General features: G+C 47.3%; 1 protein-coding gene across 1 annotated transcript in view; it reads left to right on the forward strand.

Moving 5' to 3' along the window:
* Window positions 1–1,079: 1,079 nt before the first annotated feature.
* Window positions 1,080–13,750, forward strand: part of SLC5A1 (solute carrier family 5 member 1) — a 50,057-nt gene continuing 37,386 nt past the window's right edge. The window contains exons 1-2 of the mRNA XM_086348946.1: window positions 1,080–1,367; window positions 4,839–4,910. Coding sequence (XP_086205072.1) covers window positions 1,233–1,367; window positions 4,839–4,910 — 207 coding nt within the window. The 5' untranslated portion in view covers window positions 1,080–1,232. The remainder of the gene's footprint in view (window positions 1,368–4,838; window positions 4,911–13,750) is intronic.

The raw sequence follows: 13,750 nt of genomic DNA on the forward strand, positions 1-13,750 counted from the left end.
ACAGGGAAGTGGGGACGAACAGGCACTGGAGGGACAGGAGGGGAGTGGCCCTCGGAGGCAGTGAGGTACAAAGGAATGGGCTGCTTGAATTTAAGCAGTGGTTGGATGTCTGGTGGGCAGGGAGGACCCAAGGCATCATAGCACCCTGGCAGGGTTTGGGTGGGCCTTCCCCACTCTAAGCATCTCATCACCCAGCAAGGCTCCCCTCTCTAGAGTGCCTGCTTGGGGGTTTCCAGCACCAGCCCCTGAAAGCATCCCAGCCCTCCTCTGAACCAGGCCTGCCTTGGCCTGGGCTGCATGGTCACCTCCGTCACTGGATCACCGTGAGCCCTTGGGTGAGCCATGCCTCTCCTCACCACTCTCTCTCTTCTGACTTCCAGATTAGACCTGTGCTTCCAGGTGGACAGGCTGAGTCCCAGATAGGGCCAGGGTTTGGTGAGCTCCTTGGGGGGGGATTCTCTAGCATCTTCCCTCCTTGCCTTAGAAAGGTCCCAGATAACATCACTGGGTGAGGTACAGGGCGAGGAAATAGCTCCCAGGGGATCCCCTTTCCCAGTCTCGGTGTCTCTGTCCTTAAGTTGGGATGACCATGCGTGGGGGGCTGCAGGCTGTAGAGGGAGGGGCAGAAAGGTGGATGGGTGAGCGGTCATCCCTTTGGCTAAGATACTGTCACCATGCTGACTTTTCTTTGGCAACATCCAGCAACTTCTGATTTTCCCCAGAATGTTTTCCATGGAGACCAAGAACTTGGCTGATTTCTGGGACAGTCCTGCATGCCTTTTACATATGGAGAAGCCAGGTCTGCAGAGAACAGGAGACTGGTCCATGGGCAGGTGATCTGAAGCTTCTAGGTTCCCAGCACCAGGCAGCCTGGCTCCTCAATAGAGCTGCTGGAGCCCTGGCCTGGGTGTGGCCCCACAGCAGGCCAGGCGAGGCTGCCCGGTGCCCAGCGATGGGAGCACAGCGGCCTTTTGTGCTCTGTGGGCAGCACCGCCTGGCTGGCCCCACCCAGCTCTCTGGAGAGCCTTTACCTACCCGCCTACCTCCTGCCAACAGCTCTGCCAGCTCCTCCTCATTCTGCACTCAGAGTTGCTCCCTGACCAGCGCTGGGGCCCCTGCACGACAGTCCTGCTGCCAGACTCCCGGGTCCCCTCCTCCGGGCTGATCATTAACCTGGAGGCCATATAAGGAACCAACAGCCCGGGCAGAAGGGACGCGTTGCAGCTGCCACTATGGACAGTAGCACCTGGAGCCCCCCGGCCACGGCCACCGCCGAGCCCCTCCCGCCCTACGAGCGCATCCGCAATGCAGCCGACATCTCTGTCATCGTCATCTACTTCGTGGTGGTGATGGCTGTCGGGCTGTGGGTAGGTGGGGGGTCCTGAAACACAGGGTTTGAGGGTGCAAGGGCCAAGGGGAGGGAGGGGGAAGGGGGCCCATGGAGAAGCCACTGTCTTGGTAAAGCCCAAGGAGGGGAGTGTGGGCTGAAGGGTGTGTGGAGCCGGGTGGAAGTGATTTGGAAACGTCTGAGAGGAGTTCAGGGGGCACCATGTGAGGTGAGGGGGCAAGCAAGGGTAAGCAGAAGTGAGGGGATGCTGGTCAGTGTCCAGGGAGGCTCCTGCATCCCAGGCCAGTGGGCAGAGAAGGAGAGTGAGAGATTGGAGAGGCTGGGGGCTTGAGAGGCAGCAGAGGACCAGCTTGAAGCTGCAGGGAGGGTCCCAGGGCTGAGCAGTGAGCCCCAGGGAGGTGACTACCTCCTGCCTTTAGTCAGATGGAAGAGAAACAGGTGGGTCAGGGAGGACACAGCACCTGCCAGCTGCAGATGCTCTGGGGCGGCCCCTCCTGGGAGAGGCCCTGTGCCCCGTGCAGGGGCTGGAGTGAGAGGGAGCTGGGAAAGCCGGGCCCAGGGAGAGGAGGAAGAGGAGGAAGGCCAGAGTGTGGCCTGGGCTGGGCTGGGGAGAGGGAAATGACTGGGCTCCCTCTTGGGACTCTGGGGACATACCAAACCAGAGAAACTTGTTCTTAGCAGTCCTGAACTTGGAAATTTCACTTGGGACAGACTCTGGCACACCCAGCAACTGAAAGACAGGTGTTTTAAGTGCGAACATCTTCCAGTCGCTCTCAAAGACCTTCAAGGTGGGGGTGGACAGGCCAGGAAGCTGAGGGGCTAGCAGCTGATTGAAGTCTTTTAACTTAGAGGAGAGGAGAGTGGACATTAACCCCTTCATGGTCATAGAGTTGTTTTTTTTTTAATAGAAAAAGGGAAGTATTGATTTTTAAAAAGAAAAGTGTAATTTAAAAAGAAACCAGATGTGAGTGAAGGCCTTAAGGGTCACAAGGGGTCTATGTGACTGATTCTTGCTCAGTAGCCTCAGCTCACTAGACTCTGTGGAAAGTCCGGCCAGGGGCCAAGGTTCTCAGGTTTAGCACTGGCTTCTACACCTTCCAGTGTTCTTTCAATGTTGGTAACTCTGCCCAGTCTCAGTTTATTCAGCTGTGTAATGGGTACAATCTTACCTGTTCTTATGACTCCTCATAAATGGCTGTGAGGGTCTGGGAGATGCATCTGAAAGCTCATTATGGACTCTAGGAATCTTTTAAAAATGTAATTGGGTTGACTGAGAAGTTCATTTGTGTTTGTCCAAAATCTTACAGAAAAACCCAAACAAACTTTTTGGCTAACCCAATACTATCATTTGCTCTCCAGGCTATGAGTCGGACCCTGAATGATTTTTGTTCTTTTAAGTAAAATGGGCAAAAGTGGTCAGATGGGTAGGACATCTCACAAAAAGCCACGAGGAGGGCGGGAATGCTAATCCACATTTTCCAGAATAAGAAATCGAAGCTCTGTGTGATTGTGATTTGCCTACGGTTGTGGTCTACGGAACTCGGGTCACGGACTCTCAGTCTTCCATGGCACCGTCTGCTCTGTCACCCTGCATGCCTTCATCCCTCACCCCAGCTTGTATTAACAAGTGCTGCACGTGAGATGGGAATCCATCGTTTGCTAGCTGCACCTCCTGTTTCCCTGACAATTGGCGACAAGCTCAAGTCCCCTAACCAATCTCATTTTAGCCCTGCCAGTGCCGATGGTAATGGTGTTTACACTTCTCAAATATCTGTGAATTCGTATTCCTTGTCTTGTTAAATGCTGCCTAATGAGCCTGTTAGTGTTTGTCTACAGTTAATCTTTCCCTATGCGTCAGTGCCTCCGACCCCCTGATCATTTAACACGCTGGCTTGCTTCTAATTTAAGTTTCTTTTTTCCAATGGAGTGTCAAGAGTGGTTTGGCTCAGGGACGGATATCCTGACTCCTGTGTGATCTCCAGGCTGCAGAAACAGCGATCCAGGCCCACTGTGCTTCCCCAACTTAGAAAAGGCACCCAGGCCAACATCCCTTTGTCCATCCCTGTCGCTTCCAATATTTTTCTTTTTTTAATCCTTTTAATCATTGGAAAATGCTGCCTCATTTCTTATTTCTTTAGGGTATAGTTCCATGTGTCTTTCACCACCTCATATGGGGAATTTTGTATCCTTTTCGGCTGACTATTCCTTCAGGAAGACTTAAGATATCCTGAAACCCTTTGTGCTGGTGTTGCTAAACTACAGCCCATGGACCAAATCTGGCCCACAGCCTATTTTTGCATGGCTTACAAATTAAGATTTTTAAAAAAAAATGTTTTTCAGAGGTTGTAAAAAACAAACCAAACAAAAAGAATATGTAGTGGAGATCATATATATCCCATAAGGCCTAAACTATTTACTACCTGGGCCTTTTTCTTAGAGTGTCCAAGGCAGCTCAGTGGTAAAGAATCTGCCTGCTGATGCAGGAGATGCAGGAGATGAGGGTTTGATCCCTGGGTTGGACAATCCCATGGACAGAGGAGCTTGGTGGGCTACAGTCCATGGGGTTGCAAAGAGTTGGACACACCTGAGGACTAACTCACGTCACATGTCCTTTTTCTTAGTGGAAAAAAATGTACTTTATGTAGCATTTGCATTAATAGCATCATTGGATGCCTGAGTCGTAATGGGGGAGCCCAGTCTTTCTATTTAACAGACAAGGATCAGAGAGAGTGACTAGAAGTCACTCAGAGGAATCAGCCCCAGGGCTGGGACCAGAGTCCAGAACTTTCTATGCCAAAGGCAATGCTCTTTCCAATATCTCACCCTTCCCCCTCCCTAAGACTCTGTTCTTTCTGGGAATACCCTCTCCATGGTCCTTACCACAACTTGCACTGCTGTTACAGCGTCCCTCACATATTCTCATAAAGTGAGGGCCTAACTTGATCATATTCAACCCTCTTCATCCTATTCTCAAATCTCTTGTTTAAACCACTTGACAAAATCACCTTGACAAATTGTCAGCATGTGTGTGTGCTCAGTTGCATCCGACTCCTTGCAACCCTGTGGACTCTCGCCCACCAGGCTTCTCTATCCGTGGGATTTTCCAGGCAAGAATACTGGAGTGGGTTGCCATTTCCTACTCCAGGGGATCTTCCCAACCCAGGGATCAAACCTGCATCTCCTGCATTGGCAGACGAATTCTTTACCACTGAGCCACCCGAGAAGCCTCCAAATTGTCAGCGCTTGATTCCAAAACTTCCAGCAGAAACTTCCCCCAGGGGCGCTATTTCCATCCCTGGATGACTCTGGTGGCAAGGAAATTCTTCCTGGTACCCAGCTAAGACCTGATGTCCTAGAGTGTGAAATTGTTTCAGAAAGTAAAGCAGGTTGAAGAAAGTGCGAGTAAATGGGGAGACGGGGAGTGTCCTCTTGGCTGGCAAGGGTATTCTGTTCTGGTAATTCTATTAAGTTTTTGACACTTCCTCCCTAGGCCATGTTTTCCACTAACCGTGGGACTGTTGGAGGCTTCTTCCTGGCAGGTCGAAGTATGGTGTGGTGGCCGGTAAGTTTTCTCTGAAATACATATTTCCCTGAACTATGATATTCCCCACTTTCTTGTTGGCTCTGGGTGGTGGTGATTCTTTCTTCTTGCCTTTGATCCTGAAAAATGGATCACCTTCTCACCAGGTCACCAATTCGCCTTAATCTGCAGCGGTAAGGGAACAAGCTTTAAAGAAATAATGCTTGACATTTTTTTCAAGGGATAAATAGAGGAAAGACTTCACAAGGAGGACAGTGTGGAAGAGCAATAAGAGCAGCTAGCCCAGGGTGACCTTGGGCACGTCTGAGCTTCCATGTCAGTTTCTATAAGATGGTGTGATGATATTTACCTTCTAGGGGGATTATGAGAAGTGGAGACCCTCTTATAGGGTAAAAACTCAGTAAATAGTAGTTCTTTTTGCTTCAAGTTCTACAGAGGAGAGAACTTCTCTGTCTACATCAGGAGCCTAACACAGGGCCTGATACCCAGGAGGCTCTCAATAAATACTTGAAGAGTAGCTGGAGGAGGGGCCCCTACTGTCCCCAGTCACAGTTCTCCTCATCTCTTGGTGGATTTTGTATTTTGTATGTATGTGTGGTGTTTTCCCTGACATGTGCACACGGGCAGAAGAATCCCAATCATAGGACATATGCATAGGTGGAAGAGAAAGTGGGAGGGCCCTTCCATCCTGTCACCTCAGGGCTCTGCTGGGTTATCAGGTCAGCCCAATGACCGGTTCTATCCAGAGTTCTCATCGAAACTACTGTTGACCAGATTGACCAAATCGTGCAATTCCTTGGGCCTAAGATAGAAGCAGGACTGGCTGGTGAAAGGGGGGGGTTGATGAAGCGTACATACAATGAGAAGAGAGTGACAGCTATGGAGGACGAGAAGTGAGAAAGCAGACTGTCACTGTCATAACACACGGCACAGAGGGAAGGTAGGAGGAAAACGTGACGCTTCCTGCAGCTGCCCTCTGATCAGTTATTTGGAAATGGGAGTTAATAATTAGCATCTTGGGACTTGCCTGGCGGTCTAGTGGTCAAGACTCCACGCTTCTACAACAGAGGGTACAGGTTCGATCTCTGGTTGGGGAGTTAAGAGCCATATACTACACTGCACCAGCAAAATGCAAAACAAGCAAGTAAGTAAATTAGTATCTTCACAGTTGCTAGCTTTATCCCTGAAGTCATTTCTCTTTATCTTTAAGGTGGCCAAGAACACTGGGCAGCTGCTGACTTCTGTAGGGGCGCCTTGTGGTGGTCTCTCATGACACATTTTATTTTCTCATGCTTTGGCCTTTGATGCTTTTCTAAAAGCTGTGACCACCAAGTTCAAGACAAGGTTGAACTGCAGTGTCCAATATGGTAGCCACTAACCACATTGGCTTTTTAAATTGAAATTAAAATAAGATCGAAGATTTATTTCCTCAGTCACACTAGCCATGCTTCAGGTGCTTAATAGGTACATGTGGATGGTGGCCACCATACTGGATGCTGCGGATCTAGAACATTTCCATCATTTTAGAGAGTTCTGTCGGACACTGCTGCTCTACAGGCTTCAGAGCAGAGGCTGGCATGAGATGTGGACTTGAGATTTGCTGAATTAGAAAACTGAGTAGGACTTTCAAGTTTACTCTAGTTGTTTGGAAACTGGCACCCCACACCGCTGAATGCTTCAGCACCCTCAACAGTAAGCCTGCCATGTGTTCATACAGCCTCGGTTTGCATCCAGACCTCTTTTTTCTTCCTTCCCCCCACCTTAACAGGAAACTCGTATCTCTTCATGTAAACTTTCTAGGGCTGATTCATTAGGATAAGGCCTTAGCTTCCACTCCCTGGGTCTTGGAGAAGCTGATGAGAAGGCAGAGGCATGGGGCAGAACCACCCTAGGAGATAGACATTTTAGGTTAGGCGTGGGAACACATCACATCTTAACCACTGATGTCTTCCTTCTGATGACACTTGGGTTTGGATCTGGGTTGAGAGTTGGTTGATAAGAGGAATTGGCTCCGCCCCACCCTGACCAAACAGGTCAGGTTCAGAGGTTTATGTGGGTTTCCTGTGGGTGTTGTTTTCCTTATTCCTGTCTCAGTGTTGGATTATTCTGACCAATGTGACATCATTCCTCTTTTGTGGAGAATTCCCTGCTTCCTTGATGAGGCTGAAATTTTACTCTTCTTCTTTCAACAATGGTATCTAAGGTTTCATGAGATTATATGAAAGGTTTGTGAACTTCCCATGTATCCGGGTCACCTGGTGTACTTAAAAAAATACAGATTCCCGGGCCTCATTCCAGATCCACTAGATTAAAACACCTTGAAAGAAGGCTCCAAGAATCTGCATTCTTAACAAAAAGCTTCTCAAGGGCTTCCCTGGTGGTCCAGTGGTTAAGACTCTACACTTCCCAGTGCTAAAATAGGGGAATCCTTTTGATTCCTTCAAAGTCCTAAACGTAGAGAACAGCAAGAAGCCCAGAGCTCTAGGAGAAGGTTCTTTGTGGAAATTAACCATGGGCAACAAATTAAAAATCTAACCTGTCTGGATAGCTCTATTTTTTAAAAAATTATTGATTTTTGGTGGTGTTGGTCTTTGCTGCTGTGCACAGGCTTTCTCTAGTTGGGGCGAGCAGGGGCTACTCTCTGGTTGCATTTGCAGGCTTCTTGTTGCAGTTGCTTCTCTTGTTGCAGAGCATGGGCTCTAGGGCATATGGGCTCAGGAGTTGTGGTTCCTGGGCTCAAGAGCACAGGCTCAGTAGTTGTGGCACAGGGGCTTAGCTGCTCCAACGCACGTGGAATCCTCCATGATCAGGGATTGAACCCGTGTCTCCTACATTGGTAGGTAGATTTTTTACCACTGAGCCACCAGGGAAACCCCAAGGGGATTCTTGAAGGGGGATGCAGTGACCTCTAAGTCCCTCTCGATTCTGAAAATGCTCTAATTCCAAAAAATTCTAGAGTAGAATGAGCACGGGCTTTGAAGTCAGCCCATCTGACCAGCTTCATGTATTAGCTGTATGACTTTGGGCAAGTCACTGAACTTCCCTGAGCTTCAGTTTCTCCTATAGAGCAGGAGAATAATACCTACTGTGGAGGACTCTTGTCAGGATTAAATGAGAGTATGCATGTACAGCACTCAGCACTGTGCTTGGCAGGGGCTCAGTAAATGCAAATGTTAACATGTGGAAGGAAGGTTAGGAGACTCAGGACAGACCCCTCAGTTGGCACTTGTCAGCTGCCCAGTACCTGGAAACTGGCATTTATATAAAGCCATTGCTGCCACATCACTTAAATTTAACTTTCACATTGACTGTATGAGTAAATGAACACGATTTATATGTAATTTATTTATACCTACTGTAAATCATAATTCCAGCTACACATTGACCACATATTTACAGCTCTGAGACTGACTCTGTCTGACAGTCAGTGGCATGTCATCGAGCTTTGTGCCACACGGTATGTCTTACAATAGTTGGTGTTTTAGTCAAGTGTGGTTATAGGCTTCCCTGATGGCTCAGACGGTACAGAATCCACCTGCAATGTAGGAGACCCAGATTTCATCCCTGGGTCAGGAGCATCCCCTGGAGAAGGGAATGGCTACCCAACTCCAGTATTCTTGCCTGGAGAATTCCGTGGACAGAGGAGCCTGGCGGGCTATAGCCCATGGGGTCCCAAAGAGTCGGACATGACTGAGCAACAAACACTTTCACTTTTCACTTTCAAAGTGTGGTTATATTCTAAGATAGTAGTCCTTAAAAGAATGTTCACTACAACCCTTGGGCTTCCCTGGTGGCTCAGGTGGTAAAGAATCCGCCTACAAAGAGTTGGACGCGACTGAGCGACTAACACCTCTGGAAGCTGCAGAGATGCTTCAGGGACTGCTTTTGCTCTCCTTCCCAGCAACCCGGTTTTTTCATACTTTATATGAGGGGACTCTACTAAGATTTTGTTTGAGGTCAATGTTCTGCTAACTTATGAAATTTAAAAACCTCTAATTTAGAAGAAAAATAATAATGATGATTTCCATTCTAAAATTTAAAATGAATTTAAAACTATTGCAGTACACATTTGAAAGGACAATACAGCATGCAAGAAAATGCAAATCAAAGTACTTTTCAAACTTGAAAAATAGTTTAAATTGCATCAAAAATATACTTCTGTACTTCTAAATTTCCCTTTGGACTAAAATACAAAGTCGGTTTAAACCTGTCATCAGTCTGTAAGTGTATTGTCAGAATATCAGTTCTCGAGTGTACTGGCTCAAGGAGGACATCGCAGGGACCACAGGCTCTCAGAGCTGATGTCTCTCTCAGCCTCTCGTGGACCCTATGTCCCCTTCATCTGCCTTTAGCTCTGTTGCTTTGTGCTGTAGTAGGGTGAGCAACCCCCCAACCTATGTTTTGAGCTTCTTTGGTGGTTCAGATGGTAAAGGATCCACTTGCAGTTCATGAGACCTGGGTTCAATCCTTGGGCTGGGAAGATCCCCTGGAGAGGGGAATGGCAGCCCACTCCAATATTCTTGCCTGGGAAATCCCATGGATAGAGGAGCTGGCAGGCTACAGTTCATGGTGTTGCAAAAAAGTTGGACACAACTTAGTGTCTAAACAACAGCAACAAGGGTGAGCAAGCAGAGAAGCTTCAGAACAATAGTCCCAGGGGGTTTAGGAGGCGAGGACTTGCACTGACCTTGGACTGATATACCTGAAACCCCAAGGGCTTGGATAGTCATCCACAAGGAAAGCAAGTGGGAATCAGCTCATAAAGTCTGAAAGAAGACTGGACAGAGGAGAGACCAGTTTTTTGGGGGTATACCTGGGGGTTTTGGTGACTTTGAATGGTACAGTTGTGATCTGTAACAGGTGGAGGTCCAGGCACTCTGGAAAAAGATTCCATTCCTAAAAAGTTAATGAGGCTGAGAGAGAGAGAGTTTGTGCTCGGCCAGGGGATAGAAGTGAGGGACCACCTGGAGGAGGAGCAAGGACTCCAGGGCTGTGTTATAGGAGGAATTAGCTCACAAAGATAGCCAGGCAAGGGTCTTTGACTCAGAAGTGTGAGTCACTTGAGGCAAGCCAAGCCCACTGAGAAACACGAAACCTCGTGAGTAAAATGAAACCTTATGTAACTGTGGGCCAGGAGTCCCCTTTTCTATAGCACCATGGTTTGGTGTGTTGATGAACAACTGACTGGGTGATGTGTTGTAATGATTTTTTGAGGGTGTAGGAGATGTGAAACCAGGAAGGTGAGCTTTGAAGGGGAAATTCCCCATGCCTTGGCTAGTGGCAGCAGAAATTACTCAGAGAGGTAGAGCCCCATGTACACAACCCCACAGAGAACTTTTGTTTTGGAGGAGAGTTTGGTTAAACCAGCCAGAACCACTGGCAGAGCCAGCTCCATGGAGCAGCAGGCACAACAGGGCTGAGCCAACCCTTTAACAACCCTCAAGGCATTTTCAAATACTTCAGAAGTTAGTATCCAAAGGGAGTGGCGATCTCACAAGGAGCTGGAGGATTTGCCTTGTCCTAGATTTATTATCCGGAGAAGGCAATGGCACCCCACTCCAGTACTCTTGCCTGGAAAATCCCATGGACGGAGGAGCCTGGTAGGCTACAGTCCATGGGGTCGCTGAGAGTCGGACACGACTGAGCGACTTCACTTTCACTTTTCACTTTCATGCATTGGAGAGGGAAATGGCAACGCACTCCAGTGTTCTTGCCTGGAGAATCCCAGGGACGGAGGAGCCTGGTAGGCTACCGTCTATGGGGTCACACAGAGTTGGACACGACTGAAGTGACTTAGCGTAGTGTAGATTTATTATCAGGCCAATCATTAGCTTCTCTGAGTCTCAGAGAGTCTCCTCTATGTGGGAGATAGTAAGATCAAGATCTCAAAGCCTTGACAGTACTGAAATGCTGAGATTCCACACCACAGAGGAAGGAACCATCATCCTAGCCAGTCCATCACCAGTGGAGATAGGGTGGCTGTGTGTCTCTCAATAGCCATAGTTTCTTTCCTTCCTTTACTATTTGAGAATCATCAGAGAGGAGTATATCACAGTGGTTTAGGTCACAAGTTGACAAACTTTCTTTGCAGAGGCCCAGAGAGTAAATATTTCTGGAGGCTATACAATCTCTGTCACAACTACTTAACCTTGCTGTTGTAGCATGAAAGCAGCCATGGACAATAAGATGGGTGAGCATGGCTGTGTTCCAATAAAGCTTTATTTATAAAACAGGCAGAGGGCCAGATTTGGCCCACAGGCTCTAGTTTGTTGACCTCTTATTCAGGCCTGGGCTCTGAAGTCAGGCTGCTTGGGTTCAAATTCAGCCTCTGCCCCTCACTAGCTGTGTGACCCTGTTTGAGTTACTGAATACCTTGGTGACTTACATTTGTTTTCTTATAACAGAGAAACAGTACTTACTTGAGGTTGTTGTGAAGATGCACATTCAGTCTCAGAATAGAATCTGGTGTATGATAAACTCTCAGGTTTAGCTCTTGTTCTTTCTTCAGTTACTTATCTGATTGAATCCTCAGCCATCCAGCAAGAATGACGATTAACCCCATGAGTTGCCCACGTTCCCACAAGATAAGAATAGAGCTAGGGTTCTCCATGTTCTTCTGGTTGCTCAGGTCTCTTTCTCCTTATTCTTTGAGATGGAAATTTATGAGATCTATAGGCATGGTCCGGAGAAGGCAATGGCACCCCACTCCAGTACTCTTGCCTGGAAAATCCCATGGATGGAGGAGCCTGGTAGGCTGCAGTCCGTGGGGTCGCTAGGAGTCGGACACGACTGAGCGACTTCACTTTCACTTTTCACTTTCACTTTTCACTTTCATGCATTGGAGAAGGAAATGGCAACCCACTCCAGTGTTCTTGCCTGGAGAATCCCAGGGACAGGGGAGCCTGGTGGGCTGCTGTCTCTGGGGTTGCACAGAGTCAGACACGACTGAAGCGGCTTAGCAGCAGCAGCATAGGCATGGTCTACAGGTTTATCTGAAAACCAAGACATTCTTTCATTTATGTTTGACCAGAGACCCTGATGGAAATTTTCTGAGAGAAGAGGACAGCTTCTCATACTTCTTAAACTCTTTTTTTTTCCTATTACAATATCATGATTTATTAAAGCACAGCATTCTGTACAACAAAAGGCCTTAACAGTTGTCTATTCTCAGCCAAACTTCTCTATAAGTTAGTTTCTCTTAATAAAAAAACATGTTATACTTTAAATTAGTAATTTAACAGATGAAGAAGTTACCATAATACCTATTTTAACATTGAACAAATCTAACCACCTATTGGACATTAATGTAAAATCCTGACATAGAATTTGATTTAAAACTTCTCAAAATAAATTCATTAAAGCAGGTTCCCTGTGAAAATATGTAAGAATGAAAGCTAGCATAATAGCAGTTGCAGTCTTTACATTTTATTAACCATAGAAGATACTTTTTAAGAGTCTAATAGAGACATTAACTGTGCAAAAGCTGGTAAGATTTACAGTCTTAAATACAAGCACCAACACAGAAAGGATATTGTGTCAGTTCAGTTCAGCTCAGTCGCTCAGTCGTGTCCGACTCTTTGTGACCCCATGAACTGCAGCACGCCAGGCCTCCCTGTCCATCACCAGCTCCCGGAGTTCACCCAAACTCTTGTCCATCAACTCGGTGATGCCATCCAGCCATCTCATCCTCTGTCGTCCCCTTCTCCTCCTGCCCCCAATCCCTACCAGCATCAGAGTCTTTTCCAATGAGTCAACTCTTCGCATGAGGTGGCCAAAGTATTGGAGTTTCAGCTTTAGCATCAGTCCTTCCAATGAACACCCAGGACTGATCTCCTTTAGAATGGACTGGTTGGATCTCCTTGCAGTCCAAGGGACTCTCAAGAGACTTCTCCAACGCCACAGTTCAAAAGCATCAATTCTTTGGCTCTCAGCTTTCTTCACAGTCCAACTCTCACATCCATACATGACCACTGGAAAATCCATAGCCTTGACTAGACGGACCTTTGTTGGCAAAGTAATGTCTCTACTTTTTAATATGCTGTCTAGGTTGCTCATATCTTTCCTTCCAAGGAGTAAGTATCTTTTAATTTCATGGCTGCAATCACCATGTACAGTGATTTTGGAGCCCCCAAAAATAAAGTCTGACACTGTTTCCACTGTTTCCCCATCTATTTCCCATGAAGTGATGGGACCAGATGCCATGATCTTCATTTTCTGAATGTTGAGCTTTAAGCTAACTTTTTCACTTTGATCAAGAGGCTTTTTAGTTCCTCTTCACTTTCTGCCATAAGGGTGGTGTCATCTGCATATCTAAAAGTCCATTAATTCTACACTTAAGAGGATCATTTCTTTATGTAAGGATAATCTCATTTATGAATTACACATGATATGTAGTTTAGAATCCATCTACATTATGCTTGTAACTACATGCTGCTGCTGCTGCTGCTGCTACTAAGTCGCCTTAGTTGTGTCCGACTCTGTGCAACCCCATGGACTGCAGCCTACCAGGCTCCTCTGTCCATGGGATTGTCCATGCAAGAGTACTGGAGTGGGTTGCTATTGCCTTCTCCTCTTCTTAAACTCTTTTGAGTGAAATGTATCTGATTTTGTTGCTAAGTCTAAAACCTAGGGATCAAATCAAAGGTCAGCCACTTAGGAGTGGCCGCTGGGAAGAGACTGGTAGGCCTGAGACCTAGGTGGGAACTCAGGAGTGAGGAAAAGCAGGAGTGAAGTGAATGGACACAGGAGAAGCAGAGAGCTCGCGTGGGGAGCAAGGTCGGGAAAATGTGAGATGGGAGACAGACAGGCACTTGACCTTCATAAGCCTGGGTGGAGGTGACTGCCGAGTCTCCAGGCAGCCC

This window comes from Bos grunniens, chromosome 17 (assembly GCF_055505025.1).
Source record: "Bos grunniens cultivar Pamir isolate PY7600 chromosome 17, Bosgru_T2T1.0, whole genome shotgun sequence".
In the NCBI taxonomy this organism is placed as follows: Eukaryota; Metazoa; Chordata; class Mammalia; order Artiodactyla; family Bovidae; genus Bos; species Bos grunniens.